General features: G+C 32.1%; 1 protein-coding gene across 1 annotated transcript; it reads right to left on the bottom strand.

The window, feature by feature from the left end:
- Positions 1-328: 328 nt before the first annotated feature.
- Positions 329-26527, bottom strand: LOC142330753 (pyruvate kinase-like). Its single transcript, XM_075376197.1, has 9 exons — positions 26480-26527; positions 23895-24033; positions 22360-22583; positions 19232-19415; positions 10697-10903; positions 7874-8055; positions 6638-6898; positions 2108-2330; positions 329-603 (listed from the first exon to the last, which is right to left on the bottom strand). The coding sequence occupies exons 1-9, from the start codon at positions 26525-26527 to the stop codon at positions 329-331; spliced, it is 1743 nt and encodes a 580-aa protein (XP_075232312.1).
- Positions 26528-27779: the final 1252 nt, after the last annotated feature.

Here is a 27779-nt window from a genome sequence, read left to right as displayed (position 1 = left end):
CAAGGTCTTATGATTCATAGAGAGAGTATCCAGTACCTCTTTCAGTAGTACCTTTTTTTTTTTTTTTTTAATATTTTATTATATATTTGGTAATCTTCCAGAACTCATAACTACAGCAAAATTTAGATTATTTAAACTATCAGATTTGCTTTATTAAAGAATTGTGTATTAATAACATTCTTAAATGTGTTTTGTTAAAAAAATCTATTATATATATATTTTACACTTTTTTTTTAAACCTCATTTATGTAAAGAAAAAATAAAACTTTTTATAATAAATAGGTTATTGTATTTTGATAGATGTTTTACAAATTAAAATAATATAAACTTAATAATGTGATTGAAAAGGACATTCAGTATTAGCTGGACATTTCACAGTATCAACTTCTTTGAATCCGAATTCAAAATCTGGTAAATGCAACCAAGGATCTGTTTGTGATGCGTAAGTCATTCTCATAGTGTTCGTAAATCCTGCACCAGGTCTCCAGCCATTTAATAACACTAATACATCTCCTGCCTTTATAATACCTTTTCTTTTGCCAAAATCTATTCCAGCTTGAAATCTTAAATCAACGTCTTTTTGCCATTCCTTTACAGGGGGAACTGTTGAAAAAAAGTATTTACAATACATTTGTTATTATAAACATGTAATTATTTAAAATTATTCATTAATTTTTTACAGTACTTTTATAAATTAATTAATTAAATTTCTAAGTTGGATGAAAAAACAGTCATAATAATCTTTTTGCCACTCCGTTACAGGTGGAGCTTTGAAAAACTTTTTTATAACCCATTTGTTATTGTAAATATGAAATTATTACAGAATGTTATGCTTTATGACAATAAAGGATAAAAACCATTTTAAATGAGGTTTAACAGGAAAAAATTTATGGCACAATCTTGTGTAAATAAATGAGTGTAAATTATATTAAAGTATTACGGGTTCATTAATTTGGTTTAAGAAGAAGCTTTTTCCAAAAGTTGACTGGCTCATCAGTTGCAATATTTCTTGCTTCTGTGATAAGCCTTGGTGTACATAAACGAGGTTGTATTGTCTTATGCCTGAAACTTGTTAATGTTTTTCAGACCATTTGTATTGAATTTTTCCATAAATAAATCAAGATATTTTTTTTTCGTTCACTGCTGTCCATTTTCATTGTGATGTCCTCATCATTTTGATCTTCATTGTAGATCACTGCTAGGTCATTTTCACTCTCAGACAAACATGCATTATCTAACTCTTCTGGTTGAAAATGAGAGTCAAAGTCATTTTCACTCTTGCTGTCACAGCCACTAATAATTGTTTTATCTCCAATATCACTGTCATTATCATTCATTAATAATTCTTCAATTTCTGGGATCCATCCTAAATAGTGTCAAAACTCACAAATACATTTTTCACAAAATCAAAATATGTTATGTTAACACTATCATAGGTTCAAAAAGGAACCCACCAGGCTATGTGGTGAATGCGTCTTCCCAAATCAGCTGATTTCAGAGTCAAGAGTTCCAACGTTCAAATCTTAGTAAAGGCAATTACTTTTATACAGATTTGAATACTAGATCACAGACGCCAGTTCTCTTTGGTGGTTGGGTTTCAATTAAACACACATCTCGAGATGGTTGACCTGAGACTGTACAAGACAACACTTCAGTTACACTCATACATATCATCCTCAATCATCCTCTTAAATAATACCTGACAGTGGTTCCTGGAGACTAAACAGAGAAAAAAAGGCTCAAAAAGGACCTGAGACATAAACTGCATGAAAACAACTGACTCAAAGAATGTCTGGAGACCAAATCAAATTAAATCAATGCTCCATCCCCGATTCTATGATTATGGATAGAAGGATAGCACATATTGCTTCATTCACCTATTGAATTAGAGAAAAAACAAATTTTTCTAAGTCAAAAATGAACTGACGACAGGACTTAAGGATTAACAAAATATTTTTATATTAGTAATAGTATACAATGCAGTACTGCATTACTGAACTTTTCATTATGTTTTGAAGGTTTAATTTTTATTTATATGTAATCAGGGTGTATTATCAGTTTTTATAAAACAGTATTATATACAATAATAACAAAAAAAATAACTAACCTATGTATTGAAAAGGTACAGCAGCTCTGTATAATGTAAGCTGTCTTGCTACACGCCCATACCTTGTGATGGCAATTACAGGCACTCTGGGTAAATACCTGCAGAGTAACTTCGCTGATGCACCTGATGCTGTACAAACTAATATTGCAGACGCACCTGCTTTCATTGCTGCTTCAATAACAGCTATTGATATTGCATGAGCTGGATCGACTGGAGGAATCGCCTGGTAAAAATAAGTTTCATCAAATTACTCAATAAGGTCTTTCTTTGTAAATTATTAGAGTTCAATTTTTTTTTTTAAATCGCATTATTAATCTTTCAATTTAATAGTGTTCATTCGATAGCTTTATTTACTTTATCTAAATGCAAGCTCTAAGTAATTGTATAAAGGGTAGATGAAAATGCAGAATGTAGTGTTGGGTGTTGACCATACTAAAGGGAGTGATTCAGGATATCAAAATAAATAAAAATCTTCATGTGGATAAACAGTCTCTATCGCTTTGTTTTCAATCTGTTTGCCATTTTGTGGTTTTTTAAATTTTTTTTTTAATAAAATTATGTCTAAAGACCAAAATGATATATTATATTGAAATCTGGTGTATATGTATGCATCATCTTATATAAAATAAGTAATTTTGAAAATTTAACCTTTGAGAAATGCAAAAGGCAACTTTTAAAATGTTTTAATGTTTAATAGCTTAATAAGTAACAAAAGTTTTATCAAATATTTTATTAGGCAAAATTTTAAACCTTTTATTTTAAACAAAATCTCACCTTATTTGTTCAAATTGTTTGGTAAGAAGTTGAAATATATTACCAAAATTATTAAAGTGGATTGCCAAAATTATGATAAAAACAAATACAAAATTGTTAGATTACATATCATCTAGTATTATTCATATTATAAAAAATTGTCAATTTCTGATTAATAACATATAAGCAGTGAATTTCAATTGGTTAAAAGAGCTACTATTAGAAAGACAATTCTCGTACATTATCTATAGAAATTCCACCCGCTACAATACTGACACACTTTTCCAGTATACTGACACTTTTTCACTTTATTTTCCAGGAGATGGTTTTAAATCAATTCTTAGGAAGTGAACACTTCCAATACAGCTCTTAAATTTACTTCTACTCTATGAGGAATCCATATATCAGGTGATATTTAAGTATGGAAACAGCTTTATACTGCACATCTGAGAGATTTTTGAGGCAGAAAGAAATGTGGTTCTACATAGTTAAAAAAATCTGCATTATGGTGGGTTTTTAATTTTTATCCGTAATATTGATTTAAACTTAATTTTTTTAAATAGATGAACATGTGAATATGATTTTGATTTTAAATTTTACACAAGAAAAACAACGGTGAAACCCGTTTTTCTGTTAATCCCTTTGTTATCGAGTTATAAGCATTGAAAATTGCAATGATACAAAAATCTTGTTAACATGGAACGAGGTAAAACATGCTGCACAAACAATTTTTGCTCAGTTGCAAAATTTGCATTTGCAATTGCAATTTTTTTTGCATAATGCGTACATTATTGCGTTTTACATTCATACTGCATTCAATAACAAACTTTAAACCGTGCTATAATATTGATAATAATAAACAATTACTAATAATTAGGCTGTATCAACTGATATTTACTTTAAATATTATAATATATATTTTTGACCTAGCAGGCCGTTCTATGGCACCTCTACAACCTATCCAGCAATTTGGAAATTGTTCATTTAAAATTTAGTAGATATTTAAAATAGGTCATAGGGGAGCCATAGAATTGCCTGCCAGGTCACCAGATTTATCTCCTCTGGATTAATTTTTTGGGGTAGCTTAAACATAATGTTTACAAAACAAACCCTGCAGACGTTGACAAATTTAAAATTAGAATAATTGACGAATCTAGAAATAGAAAAATTGTTCATGTAGCACACATTTTACCTTGTTTTATTATTAACAAAATTTTTCTGAGATTGCAACTTTGAATGCTTATAATTGGATGCTTTTATAGATTCTATTTGGAAAAAGACAATATCGCACAGACATTAAGCATCTAAGTAGTATTTCTAAACCTTTTACAGATAGCAATCTTTTTCATTAATTTTCTGTGAAAATTTGAATTATGTGCTAAAAATATGGGCAAAAATTTAATCATTTATTGTTATTATTTTATTATGCGATATTAGTATTATAAATTGTTATCTAAATCAAGAATTTTTTTTTAGAAAAGTGTAAATTAGTAATTGTATTTGGTCAACTAGATAGTTACCGATGCGGTTAACTATAAGTTGAATATTATTACTCTTTTTGAAGTTACTGCCTATAGAGTAGTAGACATGTAAATGATCATGTCTATTAAGAGTGTACAACGAACACTTTTTTAAGGTCTCTTCTAAATTTAATGAAGATAAAAATAAACTAATGCAGTGAAATAGTAACATGTAACATGCCTCCTACTTAACAATAGAAGATTTTCTGAGCAAAGGATGTAAGTAAATCATTTCACACATTTTATCTGTGAACTCTGCCAAATTAACGTTGTGTCCATAAGTGAAAACTAAAAACATTCAGCACTTGTTTAATTCACTTAAATTATTGTGACTAATAAATGAGAATTTTTCTCTACTTATATTGTTGTTTGTTTTTGTCAATATTACTTCAATTTTATTTATTATTACTGTTGGAAAATGTTGAAAACATATCACTATGTGAAACATGTAAATATAATAAGACAACATTCCATGTATAAATCCAGATTATTAGTCATACACAATTACTTTTATTTGTACTACAGACAACTCATTCTTACAGAATTGGATGTAAAGCCTAAATCGATTTAAATTATCCAAATTAATTAATCATACTGTGTGATCAATTATTAATAAAACAACATTTGTCGAGCTGATTTTTATTTTATTTTTGAAAATGTAAAAAAACAAGGATTTCAGTAGATTTTCAAAAACGTAAAATTTAAAGTATTACAGTATTTCTAAAGTATAGTAAAGTATATCATCAAATGAGTAATTCTAAGATTATCTGGATTAATCTTTCATCAGGTAGAACTTCGTGTTCACAAGGTGTACCTCAAGTTGCTTAATAAGTGTCAATCTTTCTTAAAATCATTCAATCACAATTCATTTTACAATAGCAAACTTGTTATAGGGTTACTTCTTTATAACTCTTTTACTCATCACATTTCTATTTTTAAAAATAGGTGCTGTTAAAACTTTCTACTAGTCGAATAGTATCTTTCAGTCCTTACATGTAAATTTTGACAATCTATCAAAATTGCCATTCAGTACATTTCATTTTCCTACTTGTTTCAGTTGTTACATTACAAACAACTGGTACTTTTCTAGTTCGGATTTCTATCAGCATCCTCCAATTCTCATATTATTGTCAAATTATTCTCATTTATTGGTACTGTGTTGGTAAGTGACTTCCAAATTTTTTCTAAACGCACACAAATTTGTTTCAGAATGCCCATCTGCAATACATTATCGATCAACTAATTATTGAAAATGTTCCTTCCATATAGATTGTCTCTTATTGTAAATATATATCATTACTTCATTAGTTCAGTTAGTCCTGAAGGTTCTTTCATGTGAGATAGGTCAATAGTTCGAGGCCGAGTTAAGATAAATTATATTAATGCCATCATTTCCACCACGCTTTCTGGTCACATTCTGTTATAAGATTCTTATTATAATAGCAATATAATCTGTTCTAGTGATCGAGGAATGTTTTAATAGAGTAGTTATACTTCCTGCACAAACAGAAGACTTCCAGAATCAACGTTTTTATCATTTTTCTTGATACGTTGTACAATATTCATGTAATATATATGAGATCATGCAAGAAATGAAGTGAAACAAATGGAAGATCGATAAATAGATACTTGTTGCATATGAAAAAGTTCAAATAAACAATAAAATATTTACAGAGATCAAGATGATTTAACTTGAAAATAGAGGAAAACAAATCATTGAATGCAGCCTAGTAAAAGATAACTTGCAAGAAGGAAAAATGTTTGAAATATAAAAATAAATTACAATCCAAATGGATATGAAGTCAGCATGTCATTTTATTTGAAATATAAACTGTATCATTATATTTATCGTTGTTTAAATTTTTTTTCTTCTTTTCTATTTTTTTCTGTACTCTGCAACTTAACAGATCAAAATGATTTAGAATCAATGGTAATTTTTTAATCAAATGGAAGTATGCTTTTATAAGATCATTATGAAACTGAAATTCTACTTTCTCTGGTATTTAGTATCTTTCTTTTCCTATTTAGCCTCATACCCACTGTAAGGTACATATCGGGAATATCAAGGATCAATATCAAATATCAAGGAATTAAAGTAGGTGTGTGGATGCGTGGATTATAGTTAGTATAGTTATATTTGATTGAAGCAAAGTTCTAATCACATTATAAGGGAGTATAGTTTACACATTTCTCCAGAATCCTTTACAACTTTTTTCTGTAACAACTAAATTTTATAAGGATTTTTTATATTACTTACCATTGTTGAAAGTTTATTAAAGAAGTGCGACTGCCAATAAGATGGTTCAGCCAGTACACATATTCTAAGTAATTCTTTCAAAAGCTTTTTAGTATTTAATTCTAATGTGTACTTATCTCGCATTACAAATCCATCAACACCTTTTTGTAATGTAGTAAACACATCTGCGATATCAATAAGCTCAGATTCAATGCTTTCTTCTCTTTCATCGTAATAATATTTGTATATTATTCCCTCCTGAATGAATATAGGTTTACCTAACTGTGAATAAACAATTAAGTTTTTATTTTTAATTCCTAATCATTAAACAGAAACAAGATTTTTAATTATGTGATGACACATAACAAAAAAAATTTAAATATATCTAACATAACTAAGTACAAATAAAAACTGAACACCCCACAAATAATAATAAAAAAATAATACAGAAATTACAGAAATAATTCATTTTAATGAAACAGAGCAAATAAAATAATATTATATATATTTATTAATTTATTAGGTGCTACCTGGTATTGAGTTAGATGATAACTAGATATAGTTGGTACTGGGAACTAAAATATTTTGGGTCAAGCATCTTCTGTCTAGCTGTTTGATGTTAGATAACCAAAGGAAGTGAAGAAAACTCTGATAACAAATCATTTAGCCTTTTAGATCAGAAGTTGTATGAGAGGCTGTCGCTCACTCTGAAAATAGAGATTGTTATAAAAAAAAACCAAAGCCTAAATCTCTCTCTAATTGTGCGCGCGCGCGTGTGTGTATGTGATTCTTGAAGGATATTAAGTAACGGAAATCACCAAACCCAGCTTTGATTCATATGAATTGAATGCCTTCATAATATCTGAACTGTGTAATGAAACATTGATCTTGTATACCTGAGGGTGTTTTCTTTCTAATAGATTTCTTGTACAAGTAAAATAATGAATAGCATGTTGAAAAGTGGTCAAATTTTCAATTATAATCTTTTCTCTTTCAAAATAAAACATTTCCAAAGGCCATATCAAAACTACTTAGCAGCATTATCTTCAATGAGTTAGCAGGAGCAGTATTAACAACAGCATTATCAGTAGATTCTCTGAAAAAATGCTGCTAATTAAATCTGAAAGTCCTTTGGAAGATGATATTCCATTAATTTGAACCCAATTTATTTATAATACTTAATTTTATACTCTACTTACTTCAACTAGTAAAAATGTAAGTTATTAGTCAAATAATATATATATATTGATACATTACCATTTTACACATAGAAATTACATTGTCTTGAATTATAAATGTACGTTCTTTAGTTACTTCTACTGCTAGACAATTTCTAACCAATACTAGAGCATCTGCTTCTTGAACTATTTGCTCCATATTAATGACTGCCATTTTATCTTGAATCTTTGCCACTAATAAAATTCCACCCTTTTTAAATGCTAAAAAATATTAATTATTACATTACAGAATCAAAAATTGTTTAAATAGAAATTTTTAAAAACTATCTTAATCGAGTTTCATCTTAAAATTAATTTTATATAACATACGATCATGTGGTTAACCACCAGATTTAGTGTTATACTATAGTTTAAAGTAATTTTTATGCTCTTTCCCATAGTTTGCCAGATGCATGGAATATAAATATTCTAGGAATATTTTATGACCTTCAAAAATGTGTTAACTTGTATAACACTATCTCTGATGGTTATTCAAAATTTGTTGAAGGTCATATATTCATAAGTAACCACATATTTCAATGCAAAATTGTCAGCTCTTTTCATCGGTAGGATCAAAAATAAGTCATTCCATTTGAAAAAAATCGTTTTCACCTTGAAATAACGGTCAAGGTCAAGTTAAAGTCACCATGAAGTGTCAGCTTCCAGTCTGAGTAACATATCATATTTTGTATCATGTGAAGTTTATGAGAAAATCGCCTGGGCCGATTAAAATGAAACACTTCTATTACCTTACAGATCACTTAAAGTATATGAGTGCAATGCATTTATTAACCAACTACTGAGTCATTTCTCATCATAAAAGCTCTGCATGCTAGTTTTGTGTTTTCCACAGACAATCAATAAGTGAATTTTTCATTAAAAATAACTAATAGTCATTTATTTATAATATTTTGTAATATTCACTAACTCTCATTATCCTTATGCAAGCATTATTTAATTACAAGGGATTGTTTTATATTTTATTTGAAAGGATTAGGAGGTCCAGCTTTATCTGATAAGCACTTGATCCTCGATTAGGTTTTTGTAGTGCCACTGGATAAGAGTGCTTGGATATGCCTATAGGCAGAGCCATTCTCCTGTCAAACCTGGCAAATATTGAAGGTAGAGACTCAAAGATGTTCCTACATCCTTAATATGGATCTGATGAATGCTTAACAAAAAGTCCATAAAACCACCATATCATGTCCAAAATCGACTGAATAAGGTATTTTTACACAGATTAGGACAACATAATACTGGTGGCCAGCTGATCTAGCTGTTAACATATGCTGATTCATAATCAGTTGATCTTGGATTCAGTTTCCAGCAAAGATCTGGTACTTTCTACTCATCAACCTTCTGTTTAAAATACATTTCAAGCTTTTGTGAGATTGTAATATTAAAATTAAAATAAACAAAGTACTTTACAATAATTTTTCATAGACCGACTTAAATGTATGCTACATTAAATTGGTTTCCTCCAGATATTAAAAATCATTTAAGGTGAGGAGGCTCAGGCTTCTTTAAGGAAAACTCTCACCTTTAAAAGAGAATATTATATAAGCCTTTAAACTTCTATATAAATCGTTCGATCATTACAATAAATATTCAGAAAATTAAATAACATCAAATTTGTTAAGTATGTTCTTGTGGAATCGAGTTGTAATTTCTTTAGAATATGCTCTGATGAAGTTTTTCTTTTCACATTGTAGAATAGGCATTGTAGTCAGGCATAGCATTTTCACACTACAAAAATTGTCATTCATCTCATCCTCTAAAGCAATAACTAACGGTGGTCCAGGAGGTTAAATAAAATTAAAAAAAAGTACTGCGACTACAAAAAAGTTTCCCTTGGAATTTTTACAAGTTTCCCTAATAACCTCTATACAAATATTAATTAATCATTAGTAAATTTGTACTAAGAATTCTATTAGATAAGAAATTGATGCTGCTGCTTTGATTAAAATTAATGCAAGTTGGATTCTGCTGCCATCTATATACCTACTGTGTTAAGGAGGGTCCGAATGAAAAAAAAAATTTTGAATTTTAGCGCCAAATGATTCCGTAATACTTAAGCTTTAATTTTAGACCTTATTTATAAAAATGTGATTAATAGGAAAGTGTTCATGATTCTTTTTATAGAAATTTTTGTCACCGGGAGCATTTTTTTAATTTTTTTTTTTTTAATTTGTTTTTCGCAATTTTTTTAGTTCCAAAATATTTCTTTGTCGAGTCCGGAAACTTCACTTTTATTGAGGGAAATTTTTCTCTATTATTTCAAATGTAAACTATCTTTATAAACAATGTTATACCTATAACCTTCCAACGTAAAAGTTGCGTTAGGTGATTTTAAACTTGCGTTATGTGTATGTATTATTTTAATAGCAGATTTCTCAAAACCATATTTCTTCATATAAATGATCCGTTTTCTCAGTAACCAATAAAGATATCGAGTTGAAATTTTTACCAGGTGTTCTTGACTGTAAATTACACGGACGCAACGGATTATCGATTTTTTTTTTAACAAGTTACTTTTTTATTTTTTTCAATGAGCGAAAAACATTGTGAAATATAAAATCTTATTTCTAACTTAAAAATTGATGAATCAAAAAACAGCTGTTTTAAAAATTCTAAAAACAAAAAACGAGTAGAAAAAAATCGAAGTCGATAAGTGTAAAACTGACTGAGAAAATGGTTCAAATTTTGACACCGGAAAGAATACGCATTCGCATCCCCTTTAAGCGATTTCATTAGTTGAAACTTTTTTTTTCATACAAATACTGTAATTTTATACGCTTTAGTTAATCGTTTGATTATATTCATTAATCTATTAGTATAATTTCTTTTTTAATTTTTTGCTTACCTATTATCTTTCTAATTTCTTTAATTACACTTTCAAAACGTACACCCGAAATAAATATATAATCCATCTCCATTTGCATCGCAAAATCAATGTCTTCTATATCCCTATCCGTTAAGTCTTTTTGCGATAAAGGAACCTCCAACACTTGTACGATTCGGTTGTTGTATAACATACTGCCTTTTAAAACATCACAAACTATTTCTTCACCTGATACAAAAATAATCATTACAGTCTTTTTGCGCATATACTATCACAGTATAATAATAAAATAAAATGTCCTACTAACTCAAATTCTGATAGACTATTACGAACATAACAGTTTTAACTTAAATTTAATTATAATTATACATAGAGAATTTATACGCATGAATAAAAATTAACAACTTCAATCAAATCCCTGATGATGGAAAAGCGACTCCGAAAGCGTCGGTAAGTGGAAACATTATTTTATACAAATTTTACTTCGCAATCTGTTCAGCTAGTTAACAATAAGCAGCCCGTTCCCCACGACCCGATGAGGTTTGTTTACTTATTAAAGTAAACAAAAAAGGCAATTCCTCTTTATTTACCTAATTATATAAACTTATATCTTAATAACGTGTTATACAGTATATGTTTACACCGATATTTTATTTCCACAAAGTAGTAATTTATTCGCTAAAACTGACACGTTATTTGTTAGTTAACCCACCAGGTAAAATCGTCTCGACAAATCCAAATTCTAGTAAAGGTAAAATTACTTTTATACAGATTTGAATACTAAACAGAGGATACCAGTGCGCTTTGGTGGTTGGGCTTTAATTAACCAGATATCTCGGGAACAGTCAACCCGAGTCGGTACATATCATCCTCATCTTTTTGAGCCACGGGATTACGGAAAAGAACACTAGGGGATTGATAGCGGCAATACACTTGCCGCTCCCTAGATTATAGCGCAGTCGTTATATTTATCTAGTCGGTTCAGTTTAAAGCAGTAAACATTACCTATACCACCGTAATTGTACAGCTGTCTTGTCAGGAATTAAACGGGCAGCATCTATTCGGTAAAGGAAACTTGCTTTTTCTGTTCCTTTCTTTCATCCTTTTATCTAACAAGAATAGTAGCCGCGTTTATAATTTAATACAGCGGGATGCCGATTCCGAATGCCAATTTTCTAAACTTCCAACTATCAGTACCGCTTACATCCGCACCAGGTAATTAAAAAAAAATCAATACGCTATTTAAAAAACTAAAATACTATTCAAATAAATCTTCGTTTCAATAGAAAATGCATTTTTAAAGATATTTGTTTTTACGGGTTTTTCGATCGACTTTTCAATATTAAAAGGTCCTGGGTTGAGGCACGGTATTTTTCATATTCTACGTAATTCCATTTCCATCTTCCACGCATTTCCATTTCCTTATTTCATAAGCTTAAAGCTTATGAGACAAGATCAAGCAAAAAAATAAATAAATAAAAAGAAAAAAGCTAGTATAGATTTCAGATTTTCTGAAGAAAAAGTAGCGTTTTGATTACCGACCGGGTTAAGTATTTTATTCTATTAAAGGTAATGTAGTTTTTCGAATTCTTATCACTTTTAAGAAATATTTTTAAGAACATTACTCGACTTCTCTTCGAGTGGTGTGTTTTTAAGTTTTTTAAACGCGTTTTTATAAAACAATATCGTAATAAATTTTAATTTATTTTCGGTAATTTTTGTAAATTCTGAATATTTTATCAGAAAATTTCTACTCGTTGGATTTTTTTTACGGTATCTGTATTTTATTACACCGTACGTGTTGCGACGTCGACGGGATGCCGTCGGTCCACAGCGTTGCGGTAGATTTTAGAGCGAATGTGGATTGTATATGTTCGTAGGTGCTGAATGAAGACAACGCCTTGTTGATTACTGAAGAATTGTTTAATTGTACGACGTCTCGGCGGTTTAAAATAATTTGTAACGTTACACTTGTAACTTATAACTTAACTTTACAGATAGCAAACGTAAGTTAAATAAGATTTAAAGTAATGTTCATCCGAACAAGAATGGAGAGTCCATCCGGATACGACCGTCTCGGATCAGGTATGAGTGCAGATAAGATGCTACGAAATGTGCTCGAGGGAGCAGCTAGTGACGTTTAATCGGTACTACGGAGTAGCGTACAACGTGACTTTCTCACGGGCGTTTATAACTACTATTCGCAATAAAAACATTCTATTCGGTCATCGGCAGTTCATCGCACAACAAATTGTAATGTTTACAAATGATGGAGCCGGTGTTACGCTCGGGAAGAAAAATAGGGTAGCAGCAAATTTTCTAAAGAGTAATATCGCATTTAACCGAATAATACTGTGTAGCTCAGGGACGACTTAGGATTAGATGTTGCTTGGAAAAACGTCTATTATGCAGGATATAGAAACTCTGATTCGAATGGTGAACACAATATTTCACTCGTGCGGCATCAAAAAGAATACTTTTGAAAAATTTGCTCGAGTTTAGAGCACGATGTTGTATCATTTAAACCGTTAAATGAGGCTGGACGGTCATCCAGGTATTTTGTAAAAAATTACGATACATTAATTCAGTATTGTAAAAGTTACACAGCAGAATGCAATGACCCCCGTTCATAAATATTGTGAAAAAATTCTGACTGATTCACAATATCTAGTCGCAATATTTTCTCTAAAAGATGTATTAGACATCCTTATGCAAATATCTACAAAAAAGTGATTTAACAATTATTAATGCTTATCGGTATGTAAAAATTACAATTAACAGATTAAAATTCAATCTTTTGGAGCGACATGTTAACAGAAATATTATCGGAATGTCAAAATGATATCGATTCACCGGCTACGGTTCTATTTACTGAACGCGTATGTTTGCATTTAGCAGATTTCCAGATACAAAATTAAAAGAAATTCAGGAATCGATTTTGATTTTAAAAAGCGAAATATAATACAGCTTTCCAAAAAAAAATTAATTTATGGAATATAAAAAAGTCGATATAGATTTTTTTTTTGGCTTCAGTCATTTTCAGTCTTCAGTCGTTTTAGGGAGTAACTTTTTAGCCACCCTATACACAGCTAAATATTTAAATTAAAATTTTTTTCTACCGGTTTTTGAGATAGGAGGCAAAAATATTAAAAACATATTAAATATCTTCTCCGTTCCTTAATCTGATCGACTTAAAGCTTTGTAATTTAGATAATTTAATTACTTTCATCTTATAAAGTTCAATTTTTTATTACCGGTATTCAAAAAGTAAAAATTTAAAAATGACGAAACTATCACTCCCTCATATACCACATACCTCTTATATAGAAATCTTTTAAGCAAATTCGAAGAATATATGTCGGGCCGGTCCACTATTAGAGGTACAATGTCTTAAAATACAGGCCAACACACAATTTTATAACTTTTGTATGTATAGGCTACCTTGAAACGTCGACGTTTGCAAAAATCTTCATACTAAAAATTTTAACAATTCGTTATTCCTTTCCTGAATAGCTTCGCCGATCCAACACCAACACAGCTGTAGTCGGGAAAGTTTTTTTTTTATCGGGAAAGTCATTTGACTGGTTTGATGCAGCTATCCAAGATTCCCTATCTAGTGCTAGTCGTTTCATTTCGGTATACCCCCTACATCCCACATCCCTAACAATTTGTTTTACATATTCCAAACGTGGCCTGCCTACACAATTTTTTCCTTCTACCTGTCCTTCCAATATTAAAGCGACTATTCCAGGACGCCTTAGTATGTGGCCTATAAGTCTGTCTCTTCTTTTAACTGTATTTTTCCAAATGCTTCTTTCTTCATCTATTTGCCGCAATACCTCTTCATTTGTCACTTTATCCACCCGTCTGATTTTTAACATTCTCCTATAGCACCGCATTTCAAAAGCTTTTTCATAAATCTTTTCATCTCAGATACTCCGATCGTCCAAGCTTCACTTCCATATAAAGCGACAAATAAAAACAAAATACCGAAACGGACTCGAAAATGAACACTCGAGTGACCTAATGAGAATTAAATTAAATTAAATGAGAATTTATCCGACGGTCAAGAAGTAAAACAAGTGAAGTTTACAAAGAATGAATTTCTATGAAATGCAGAAGACAAAGTTAAAAATGTTAATCTAAAACAAGACGTTACCTAATTTTGTTTCGTTTAGATATGAATATATCGTATAATTGATACATATGGATAAAATAACGATAAAAAGTTTTGCGCAAATTGATTTTTGAATCATTTTTTTGGCCGCAATTGATTTTAGCGCGCAAAGGTCTGAAAATAATTAAAGGGAGCTTTGGGCAAGAATACGAATATTGAATGCGGGTTGAATACGTGCATCCTTAGCGTCAACATCAGCATGCGCATTCTCTGGGATTCCAACGCGGCTAGGAATCCGACAGAAAACCGACACAAGAATTACGTTGTGTTAGGATAGAGTGCTTCGTGTATTTCCAAAACAAGAGGATGTCTCGAATACTGCTTGCAATGCACTCGACGAATCGTTACAGATAAGACCACAACGACCTCTGGGATTCACTATGTTCAGCGCTTTGTTAATAGCGTAAAGCCCAGCGGCAAAAACAGTTGTAATTGACGGGAGTCCAAAGAGATATGTTCTCTCACTCGCAACAAAAGCGCAGCCGAATAAATTAAAGCCATTTTAATAGGCGGTTGCATCCGGCTTTAAATCAGACAGATTCTGAGAGAACTCTAGTCGAAGAATATCGGACTTTGTTTTTAATCTGACATATCGACTCAAAGTCGAGTCAATATTTATAGAATTTAGTCTCCAAAGCGAATAAGGGCATACGTTAAACGAGAAGAACGAACGGAGTTTAATAATTTAGAAAAAAAAGAATAGGCGGATAGCTCTACCACCAAATGGAGCGAGTGACCGAAGAGTCTTCGTAACGACAAAGACAGGGATTAGAAAAAAGAATTTCAAAGTTTGGATTGTGCGATTGGGTTTTGATGCGGGCTCCGTAGGACGACATCAACTCGTCCGTTCCAAAGAGATGGTTTAACGAGATCGACAAGAAGAGTTATGCAAAGCATCCAGCATCTTTAATACCGTAGATCGTAGGAAGAGTACACCATCAAATCAAAGCGCGGTAGAATTGAAGCATACAAATCCTGTCCGCACCCTATTGTGTGTCGGTTAGCACCCGTAGCATATCTAACTCTTTTAGACATTTTAAACGCGGTTCCTTTAAGCATTTAACCCAGGTTAGCCGTCATCGAAATGGATCCCTAAAAATTTCACTTCAACGACAACTTTAGTCTCTTCGCCTTTCAGCAAAATAAGGGAACTGTAAACCTTTCTTAAGCGCGAGAAGGAAACGCATACGATTTTCTCCGGGAATAATGAAAAGTCAATCGCGTTAGACCGCACTTCTAGGCGGGATAGAATATTCTATAGAAGCCGTTCTGTAGTGCTAGAGGATGTGCGTGAAATACATACTGAGAAAACGTCAACGTACATTGAACATCTAACAGGTTTGTGTACAAAATTAACTATACTATTTACTGCCGCAGCGAACAGTGTTACACTTTACTCCCCTGTGGTACTCCACTTTCCAACAGGAAATTATCAGATAATCCTCTATATAGAAGGATCGTTGCTAAGGAAATTACAAATGGCCGGCATGTGTTCTCTGAGAACCTATTCCTTGACTGTATTGAGAATACCTCTTCGCCAGGCAGTGTCGTATGCCGGCAAAAACGGTATAGAAAAGAGTTCTGAGTCTCCTCTTCAAGGGTTACCTGGTGGTCAACGGATGATTTCCCCCGCTTAAAACCGATCTGTTCCGAACAGATGAGGTCCAACATCCGCATTTTAATCCTTAAAAAGTTCCCAGGTATTAATGATTACCGAAGTCTTTGCCCGATTTGCTAGAAAAACAGTTACAGAATATTCTGTTGTACATGGAGTGAAGATAACTTAAAGCAGAATAAGGAAGACGAGTCGGGATGCTATATCGCATCGTGGGAATTATTTAACGTGTAATAAATTCGTCAAACGAGAATTGAGCATCCGGTTCGTAGCATGATTCAGAGAAGATGAATATGGAGGTTTCAGACCGTAATTTGTGCAGCTGAAAAATATAACAGTACGGTAATGTACGACTGACCCAGTGAAAGCTTTTCCAAGAGCACTCGTTACCTTAGCAAGAGAAGTAATAAAATATTCCACGATAATTAACTTCTATGACCGATTGTTAGACGTAGAGCCGAAAATTTGTAGAAGTTCTTCCGTACGATAGAAATCGGAGTCGTGCGGGTTGTCGGACTTAGCGAGCTCGTGAACTTACTTAAGGTGTCTTTCTCAACGATCCATCTAAGAGGTCTCGCGGGAGCGGAATGGTTTTGAAAGCGTAGATGTAATTATCGGTTTACGATCGCTTCCGTAAACGTAAAGGACGCTACATGTCGTCTACTTGAGGCAAAGGAAAGCAAAAGTTGAGAAAAAAGATAGGTCAAATATGATGAGAGGAACGTTGAGGTCCGACATTTAAGAAGAGAAAATCAAAGAATTGCCTTACTCTATCGATCATATTACCCCTCGATGAGCACGAGTTTGTGCCCCAAGACACACGGTAGGTGTTCAAGTCACCAACAATAAACGAGAGAGCGGGGACTTGCCTTAAAAGATCGCAAATATTTATTTCTGAAAAATCAGACTCGGGGGGGACAGGTAGAAATTATAAACATTAATCTTAACTTAAATGTTACTAAAACTGTAACTGCCACTGCAGGAATGCGGGTTAGCAGTGGAATCTGGTCGGCTAATACTATTTCATTTAAAAAAATTGCCAAACCACCATGTCCTCTATTCTCCGTTGTAAGTACCATCGTAACGAAAATTCTGGTAGCCGCAGATATGAAAATCATCCTAACGTCAAAGTATCTCCTGGAGAAACATTGCGGGTCATAATATTTTCCTAAACCTTTATAACTTCCAGGCGGGATCGGAGATCAAATACATTCCACCGGATTAAATTTGTATTCATGATATAGAGTGAACCGTAAGTGCTTGACATGATTTTAGTACCGTTAATGAAAACGCTTTTTACGTCTCATATTACCACGAGTAGTTATAAAAATACCGATTCAAAGAAATGCCTTACCTCGTTCCATTTCCACGTACCTGTCAACCTTTCTACCCGTTAACTTGTTTGTTTTTACCTGTTATTGTTTACATCTGGCTTTACTGGGTATTTCCACGGCATTCTACGAGCCTTTAAAAGTTTTGCGTATGTGGAAGATTTTATTTAAAGTCGCAGACTAGATCTATATCTCAGGAAATCAAAAAGCCTACATTATATATTTTAAGTGTCAAATTAGAGATCAAGATAAATGTCGGGCACCTCGCGTTTGTTGTACGAGTGGACCGTCTGATCGTGTAATTTATTGCTACTTCTGCATTACGAAAACAGAGGGGTATTCAAAAAACCAGAAGGGCAAAATTGAGTATACCAATTTTTTTTCATCGCTAAGGCCCATTCCTCACAGCTAAGAATTACCAGTGCCGATCGCGCCTTTAAACTTAGGCGATGTTATTCTTCATCAAGGTCTGACCCGCAACTTCCTGAGACCGATAGTAATGATTATGTTTTTACCGACCACCAGTGAACATTAACTAAAAACGAATTAAATAATTTGGCGCGTGACGTGGGTTTGTCAAAACAAAAAGGATGAACTTCTTGGTTCCGGACTTTAACGGTGGAACTTGTTAGATAAAAATAGAAGTTTTTACCGAAAACGGAAAATAACATTTTCAAGTTTTTATAAAACGAAATAAACCCTGTTCGTCTGTTGTGATATTGACGGTTTAATGAACGAACTTAATATGAAACATACGCATTCCGAGTGCTGTATTTTCGTAGATTCATCTAAATACAGCCTAAAAGCAGTCTCGCTTAAAAAGGAAAAAACATATATTTCTGTAAGCTTGTTCAGCGACAATAAAAGAAAATTATGATAATTTGGCTATCGTACTAAATGAAGTTAAATATGAACAGTATCAGCGGGATATTTATGTTGCGACAGTTTTGCAGTATTTTGTAGATGATATTTTTTTATTATTTTCATCAATACCGCTTAAAAAACACTTTAAATTTGTTAACTATTGTTATAGGTAAAACTGATTTTTCTTCTTGCACATTTTAATTTTAATAACTTCAAATGCCCTGGAGTCAGATAGTTCCTCAACCATATCCTCCAGTATACGAAGCGATGGAGGGGCAAATTTTCAAAAAAACCGTTTTGAAAAACTATTTTAACTTTTTTATACGTAAACGACTTTAACTTAAATCAGAATCCTGAATACATGTAGATCCTGTAATTTGTCGCATTTATTATATGAACACTGAACATCTAAATCCGGTCAGGCGTAGCATTTTTAAGTTACATTTTCATCTTCCTGCGTACAAGCTTCGAGTTTCTGTAAAGAATTTCATCAAGCAAAAGAAGAATCTTTTTTTTATGAAAAGCTTTGAATTTTTTTAAAATTATTTATTTATAAAGAAAAATCTTACCTGAGGTATGCGAGACGTTAAGAGAAATTAATCCGCAATCGATGAAAATATCTGTGCCGCACTTAACTAGAGACGGCAGATCAGGATAGTCAACGAATACCTTACTAGCCGTTCCATTTTCTTGCCATATCGGATCGGTTGTGAGCGTTAGAGTAGTGCCTTCATTAACTTTGACTGGCTTGTTCTAAAATAATAAGTAAAATTCTTAGATAAGTCTTATAAATTCCGATTCTTTTATCAGTAAATTTCTATTCACTGGATTTTTTTTAACGTTTATTTCTATCTGTTTTTTTTATATATATATATATATATATACTGCGCCACGTTCTGAGTACCTTTTTAATTTTACTGAAATATATTTCTTTTTATGTTTTCATTATTTTATTAAGCGAGATGCTAATTATGCGATTAAGTATTCTTATCTAATGTAAAAGTAGATGTTATGTACTAATTCAGAACTATTATTAAGTCAGACTATGGAAATAAAAATGAAAGAGTTTGCACTTTGAGATTACATTTATTGTAATTTAATAAATCTGTAAATACTAATTCACTTGTTTGAAATTATATCTATAAATAAGTTTTAATTAATTTTTTATTTACTCATTTTTATAAACGGATCAATCGTCTTGTATTTTTTTTCGGAAGTAAAATTACTATTTTCATAGAATTGTAAAATGATGATACATGCGTACATTTGCATTACTAACTCGCTGATTTTTTTAATAAGAAAAATTTATTCAGAGAAATTTAAAAAATCTGTATCGTTTGTTCTACCTATAGGTTGCTCAGCGCATTGTTTGGATTACTGCAGATAAACTTAGTACCTGTGGATCCTGACGTAACAAGTACAATAATTAAGAGGTAAATAAAATTTCATGTATATTACAGTTAGAAGCGTAAAATACGAGACAATTCTACGAATACAAATCTACTTCTGTCTCACAAAAATTCAATATTTTAAGGTCTCTTCTTTTCAATTTTTATAATGTAGATCAGATATCACCAGATGTACTCTAAAAGTAGACTTGTAAAGCCAGTTCATCGTCGGTGTGACCTAGTAAAATGCCAGCTGTTTGCGGACCAATCCAAGAACTGTCAGCCTGACACTTCTTGATAAAACCGGTTATACAGTAAAGCCGAGTTTTTAAATCCCTTAAGAAGTATAATTCAATGTATAAAATATATCTAGCAGATGACTTTTTTTTTGAAGATTAAACTCCATAAAATTATTATTATTATTCAGGGGTAGACTTTTGGAACGCCGTCAACGACGGCTTGCGAGACTGGACGCAAAAGCCACCTTTATGTTGAGGCTGGAGATGTCTGAAAAGTCGGTCTAGTTTGGGTACTCTGACGACGTTGTGCTTCTTGTTTGCAAACCGCGACGTGAACCGGGGCCCGACTAGGGCCCGCGTTAGAGACGGGTTGTCTCTAACTCGCAGCAAGACCGAGATCGTGGTTCTAACGGAAGCGTACCGACACCCTCGTCCCCTTGCGGATCGGGGATAAGGTTGTCGATACAAAGCCGGCCGCGAAGTATCTCGGTATGATGATCGACCTGAAACTCAGCTATGCCGAGCAGCACGGAGATTCACCGACAAAGCCGCGAGGGCCATAACCGCTCTCAGCCGGCTCATGGCGGATGTCGGCGGACCGAAGGCTAGCAGACGGCGACTTCTGATGTCCACGATGCATTCCTTCCTGTTACACAGGAGGCGATGGGCCCGCGCGTTAAGATTTGAGAGAAATCGGAAGCGGATAGCGCAGGTGCAGCTCACCGCTGCCTAGCGAGTCGCTTCCGCGTTATCGGACGGTTTCCGTTCTGATGGTCGCCGGCGTCATACCTATTGCTCTTTTGGCAAGGAAGCGCTAGGCGGCCTACAGGAGGCGACGCGCAGGTGAAAAACGGGAGAACGAACTCGCACGTTCTTCGCCTGACAGATCTCCATGCCGTAGGGAAAGCGGTGTCTCCCGAACGCCTATTACTCCGGTGTACGGGACGACGCCGAGCACACCGTGTGCTCGGCGGTCGGCAGATCAAGAGACACTACAGGCGGATCTCGGAGCACTAAGCCTCCATAATGCGGTTGCAATGATGCTTCGGGATCTGAGCGGCTTGAAGAGTGTGGCCTGATTCATCAGGAGCTTCCTCCGGGCCAAGAAGGGTGACCCGGGATCGCTCTGAGCCAGGTACAAACTGATGGCGGCCTCGGTTCCGGGCCGAGTCCTGGTCGAAAGGGAGGTGGTTTTAGCTGGTAGTCTGTTTATGGCGGTTTGATAAGTCCACCGGTGGGAGCCTGGCACTATGCACGTAAATTGCATTTCCGCTTCCAAAAAAATAAAATATTATTTGTTGCTGGTACCATGTAGCGTCAGAACCGGCAACAATGGTAATAGCAGGAGTGATCCCGATTGACCTGCTGACACTGGAGAGGAGAGAGGCCTCCCTGAAGAGGACACCTGAGCTGAAGGATCGGCTCAGGTGTCTGACCAGAACTATGGCCATGAAGAACCGGCAAGAAAGATGGAACAATGAGAGTAGGTTTGGCAGGGTAATCTACTGTCTGATGCGGCTCCTGTTTGATCGTGAATATTTTAATAAATATAGTTTTAAGATTGGCAAAACAAATAATCCTGGGTGCCCACATATGGTGATACAAGGGAAGACAATGCGAAGGACATCTTATTTGAATGCAATAGATGGAGCACCATCAAAATGCTTGGCGATATAACGCCAAATTATGGTGGAGAAGATGTTCACCGGCAAGATTATTTGGCAGAAGATTGCATGTTTCATCGAATCGATTCATAGAAGGAAAACAAAGGACTTGGACTGATGAGACCCAGTTGAACCAGAATGAAATAAGTAAGCGAAAGCTGCAAATGTATAAGAAAGCAAATCTAGGGACACCATCCAGTTTTGGGGGTGGATCAATTGTCTGCGAACAGATGTTAGATTTTCTAGTGGGTGGGAGTCCCACATCATCAATTCCTTAATAGTGCATAATGCATTTTTCCTCCTAGTTAATAATAATAAAAAAATTATTAATTAACACAGTCATGAAAACAGCATCAATTGTGAAAAATTCTAGAAGAAATAAATAAATACAAAAATTTATTCTTACTTCAAACAACCTTCCAGTATGAACTGTAGGTCCTCGTAAATCAATTCCAACACTTAACGGGTGAACTACGTCATTCTTAGTGCTAAAAATATTTACAGCTTCTCTCAGGTTGCGCATCGCAATAAGTTTTTCATCATAACTGAATGCCCACATCGGTAATAAGATTGTTGACAAACCAGCCTCTAGTAAATTTTCAATACTTTCAACACTGGAATTTAATGGACCTACAAATCAGTATCGAATAATATTCTTAATTTTTTAATTGTTAATGTTATTTTGCTAAATTTAAAATAAAGAATATGAAAAAGGCATAAAAATAGTAATTCAAATCTAAAACTAAATCTTAATCGTTAAATAACACTGATAAGCTCAATCTTTATTTCCTAACATGCGGTACATGATACCAATCTGTTTTTTTTAATCTTGAAAATTAATGTATTGTCAATCCTACATTTTTGAAACATTTCAAAATTTAAATTTAAAAAATGTTTTATATTACATGATGCACGATTATACAAAAGTTTTTTTTTTGTTTTATATGATTATTTTATATTTATCTGCTTAGCATATATTTTTAACTCGGTTGTTAACCGTGAAACAAACATCACGTGTCATGATATCATACCTCCTCATTCAAGCTTACATGAACAAGATTCATTATTTCTGTGCAATTTCAAAGTAATGCAAAGCTTGTCGGCTTTATTCTTTAATGCTTTTAATAGTAAAATTTCTTCAGTCAATGTGATAACTGTGTTGAGTGACCGATCGGTAAAGTCTAATAATGTCTCATAAGTGTGTAAATAATTCAGACAGATTTTGTTACTTATGTGGTGAGTTTATTACAAAATCACATAAGAAAAACATTACACCTTTAATTAAAAGAAGCAAAAGACTGTAAAATCAGTATTCAGGGTAAGACACGACCTCTTTAAATAATATTTAGCAAGTGTGATGTCACCTCAATAATAATATTTAGTGCAAGAAGACTAAGAGGTAGGCTTACCAAATTTTTTTTGGGTTCAACCCAGTACGTATTTTTGAAATTACTTAAAAGTCTTAACGGTTTACTGAAACACTAAACTTTATTTGTTCAGTTGTATTTTTCACTAGACATAACTTTTGTCAGAAATGGTTTGTTTGATTTAATTATATCCAACTTTTCTTCAAGTTTGTATTTTTTCACACACTGCAAAAGATACAGAGTCAATATTTGAGTCTGTATTTCATTTTGTACAAAAAGCCCGATACTAAATACTAACAACAGTTACCTGCCCGAAAGGCAACTGGACCAGATTATTCACCTTCATTGAACTTTGGTATTCAGTTCAATAAGCATTAAATCCAATAGTAAATGACAATTATAATTAAATTCCAGTGATATTAGCTATTTCATATTACTCCCTCGGTTATTCAACATTTTGTTGAACCAACAGGTTGTAAGAATGCAATTTACTTTCTTTCCAAGACATATGTTATACGCTAATAATATTATGCTGCTAACTATTATAATAATAATGTCACTAATTAAATCGTACTGAGCGTGCAAATGATTTTTGAAAGAGTTTGAGGACCAATTTCTGAATTAGAATCCAGTGCAGCCATGTGGTCCAGCAGATTTTCTTTGAATGCAGCTTTCATCTGTAGTCTTGTATTTCTTTCATAATCTCCTTCATTCTTTAAACAAAATAAAAATTTTAAAGTCAGTTAAATTTATACATTATTTTCAAGTAATTTCACATAAAACAATGGAAGAACAATGTTTCATAGGAATTTATGTGATGAAGAATGTCATAAAACAGTGTACGGAACAGTGCCAAAAGAACTCATTAAAATTTGTGAATTTTGTCATGAAAACCAACAACTTATTTTTCAAAAGTCTCAACAAGACAAAGGGTGGGTACCAATCTTCTTCAAAGTTGACACACTTGTATTAAGTACAGTGATGGGATATTCCCACACAATTTCAGGAGAATTATCAGAAGAGATATCACAGCCGTTGGTTAACCACACTAAATCATAAACTTTCTTTGCTACAAAAACAGGCTATATCATTGAAAAATTAAAATTTAGCTACAATTTATTTTTTCTTCAATAGTATTTACAAAAATAAACCAATACAAAAATAAGGATAGATTCTTGAAAAATGATGCAAACTACTCATTGAAATCTCAGTTTGGGTACGTTTTACAACATTTTTGAATCAAAATTTCATTAGGTTACTGGTATTGGTTAAATTATTAAATTGCAACCTATCATTAATAATTTAAAAAAAACTATTTTAAAAATGTTGAAAACGTCAACTTCAACAACATAGGAGCTAAATATAAAAAATGTAAAGTGCAAAGAAGACAAGAAACCCCCTACAGCACTTATTTAGCGAGTCAAAATGGTTTTGCTTTTAATAGGTTTTCATGATTTTTGAGAGGTTATAACTTTTTTAGTGGTACAATATACAAGAAACTGTTTTATTTTCCATAAACATCTACAAAAATACTGCAAGTTGTGCAAATTTGAAATTTTTATCACCAGCCTCATCGGACATATTTGAAGCCAAAATTAAAACTTTTTTTAAAAAATTAGTTTTAAAAAATTCATAAAAATTTAGGGGTAAGTATATGGCTACTAATATTATTTACGGTAATACTGCTAACATACACCTACATATAAAAAAAATAATTCAAACCTGTGTATGCCATCCTTGCCTCTTGAAAAACATTACCAAAGTGAAATTTCACAGTTTTTCATGTTCAACTTTATTGGTAATTTTCTCATAGAAAGAAGAGAGATCGATAAATAAACCACAGGTCCAATCTATTACCTTGAGAAAATATGATTAAATTTCTTTTTGTTTTATCCTTCCAGGGCCAATAGTTTTTTTGTTATGATTTTTTCCATAAACCCTTATAATCATAAAAATAAGTGTGCGCACCGTAACAAAAATGGCCGCTACAGGTAAACAGCTTAAAACAAAAAATTTTTTAAATAGTTTTAAGGACCTAAAACATGTAGGAAACAAGCGGGTAAGTTTCAACTTCTTGAATTGGTCAAGTAACCAGTTTATTTTTTTTGGGACACTTCAAATGGATTGACCACCTTGAAGTTGGATATTAAGAAAAACATTTTCATGAGTATAAATAATTTTTACTTTTTAAAAAAGCAATTAATTAAATATAAATTTAAACTAGATTTAATATTAAAACAGGTTATTATGTACAAATTAAAAGAACCATTAAGTTTCATTGAAAAATAAGCAAGTTATACAAATTTAAAATAAACCTTGCAAATTAGTTAATTTGACCTTAGCACACAATGTTCAGCATTGAAGGGTAAGATTTTTTAAAAATCCTCAACACTAAAAGGGTTAAGTTATTTAAAATTCCAAAGTTTTAAGATATTAAACTTTAGAGAGAGGATATTAAACATCAGTTTTAAATAGTTTTTATCTTATTTCAAAAACCAATAAACCAAAAAGGCTGAAATTTGGCTATATATATATATATATATATATATGTTTTAGTCTTATTTTCAACCCCATAAGACAAGGGAGCATCAAGATAACCATATTTCTTTTGTAAACTATAATTTATTTTTGTCTTGAGTAATATTGTACCAATTCAGGAAGGTCAAATGGAACCCTTTTTTACAAAAAATTTAATTTCTTTTAGCAAATTTAAGAGTATAATTTTGATGAAATAAACAATCATTTAGTGAAGGCTAATTCAGATGTAAAAATTTGTTTTATGTCCCAATTATACTTTTAATATTGCATAATTTTTTACAGCTGTACTCTAAATATCGAATAATTAAATCATTAATACTTTAAGACCTTATGGCATATATGAAATAAAAATCTATCAAGGCCAAAGCTGGGAAAGTTTTATGCAACCCTGTCATAATTTTTTTACAGTAAACCAAACCAAATTCAGTTTATATGTAAACAACACTAAAGTCGCTGAGGAAAACAAAAATGTATTGAAAATACTTTTTTATGTGCTACAAAACCTTTAACATCCAAAAAAAGCTATGACCAAAATAATGGAAAAAAAAACAAATGACATCAAGACAGCCTCACCCTGTGGTGATAATATTTTATATAATAAAATTAATAAGAAAAAATTACCCAAGGTAAAACTGTAGTATATTTTGAAAAAGATGATGCCGATGCCATATTTATGATTTTATCCGTAAGCAAATACAGAAATTTACAACTTAAGTAAATTTTTTAATATAAATATTAAAAAAATTTAAAAGTAGCTATGGTAACTTTTGAAAGAAAAAAATTTTTTTTCTTTCTTTAATTCGCTTTATGAATGCATATTAAACTGTGCTTCCAAAATATCTTTCTAAAATTCTGAAAATATGTTCTACAGGCATAATTTCCATTCATACTGATCTACAGGAAAATATAATTGCTTAATTAATTACTAATAAGGCATTAATAAAGTTTTTTTTAATGAGTTCTGTTTAAACGTAAATTAAAATTCTAGTTCTTGGAAGGGTAGACAATTTATGCAAACCAACACAGTTAAAAGTGACTCAACACTTAAGTATTGTTGTCTCTTGAGTTCTGCAGTTTTCATTTCATGACAAAGATGTTTATGTTTGAGTTAGCATATTATCAAATAAAGTAAAATATTTGTAAAATATATATACATGTATAAAATGACAATATGGAAAGTTGTTGTAGAAAGGGTTTTTCAAGTTTTGATAGCGGTTAAAAATTGCCGATATTTGTGTAAACATATTGAAAAAAAAAAAGTAATTGAATGATATTGGCTAGATGTTCATTAAATTGATATGAGTTCTCTTGTTTTAATATTTCTGTAAATAAATTTAAAGAACATTGAAAATCACCTGAAATATTTATCCGGCGTAAAATAAATATAAACATAAGTATAAAAAAATTCCAACTTTATATAAAATTTTATTACTCAATTATTGTTCCCAAATATTGTTTCCGATAATTCTAAAAAAACACACCCGATTACGTCATTTTATGATAGTTAAATTTTATACCATATGAAAAATGCTAAGTTTGACCAGAATTTGAATCCTGAACCTTCTGTATGAAAGACAGAAATGTTACCGCTCCACCTCAGGACGGCATTGCAGGTTATTATTTCTTTTTGAAATATTTTGTAATTTATTAACTCTGGTAATATCAATTATGGTAGATATGACACTACATTACATTTCAACTTATAAAATGCAGACAGTGTATAAATATCATAGCTTTCTGAAAATATTAAACTAAAGCCGATTTTCTAGATGCAGTATATGAATATAAATCATCTCTTTCACATGTTGGTTGCGGTACCAGTTACATATGTCCTGCGTGAGCATATACAGTCAGGCATTCCATTCTTCCCTTGATTTCCCTTCTGTACGGCATATGTATTTTTCATCTATGTTCATGTATT

Source organism: Lycorma delicatula, chromosome 9, assembly GCF_047948215.1.
Source record: "Lycorma delicatula isolate Av1 chromosome 9, ASM4794821v1, whole genome shotgun sequence".
Taxonomy (NCBI): Eukaryota; Metazoa; Arthropoda; class Insecta; order Hemiptera; family Fulgoridae; genus Lycorma; species Lycorma delicatula.
This window is presented reverse-complemented; position numbering and strand designations above follow the sequence as displayed.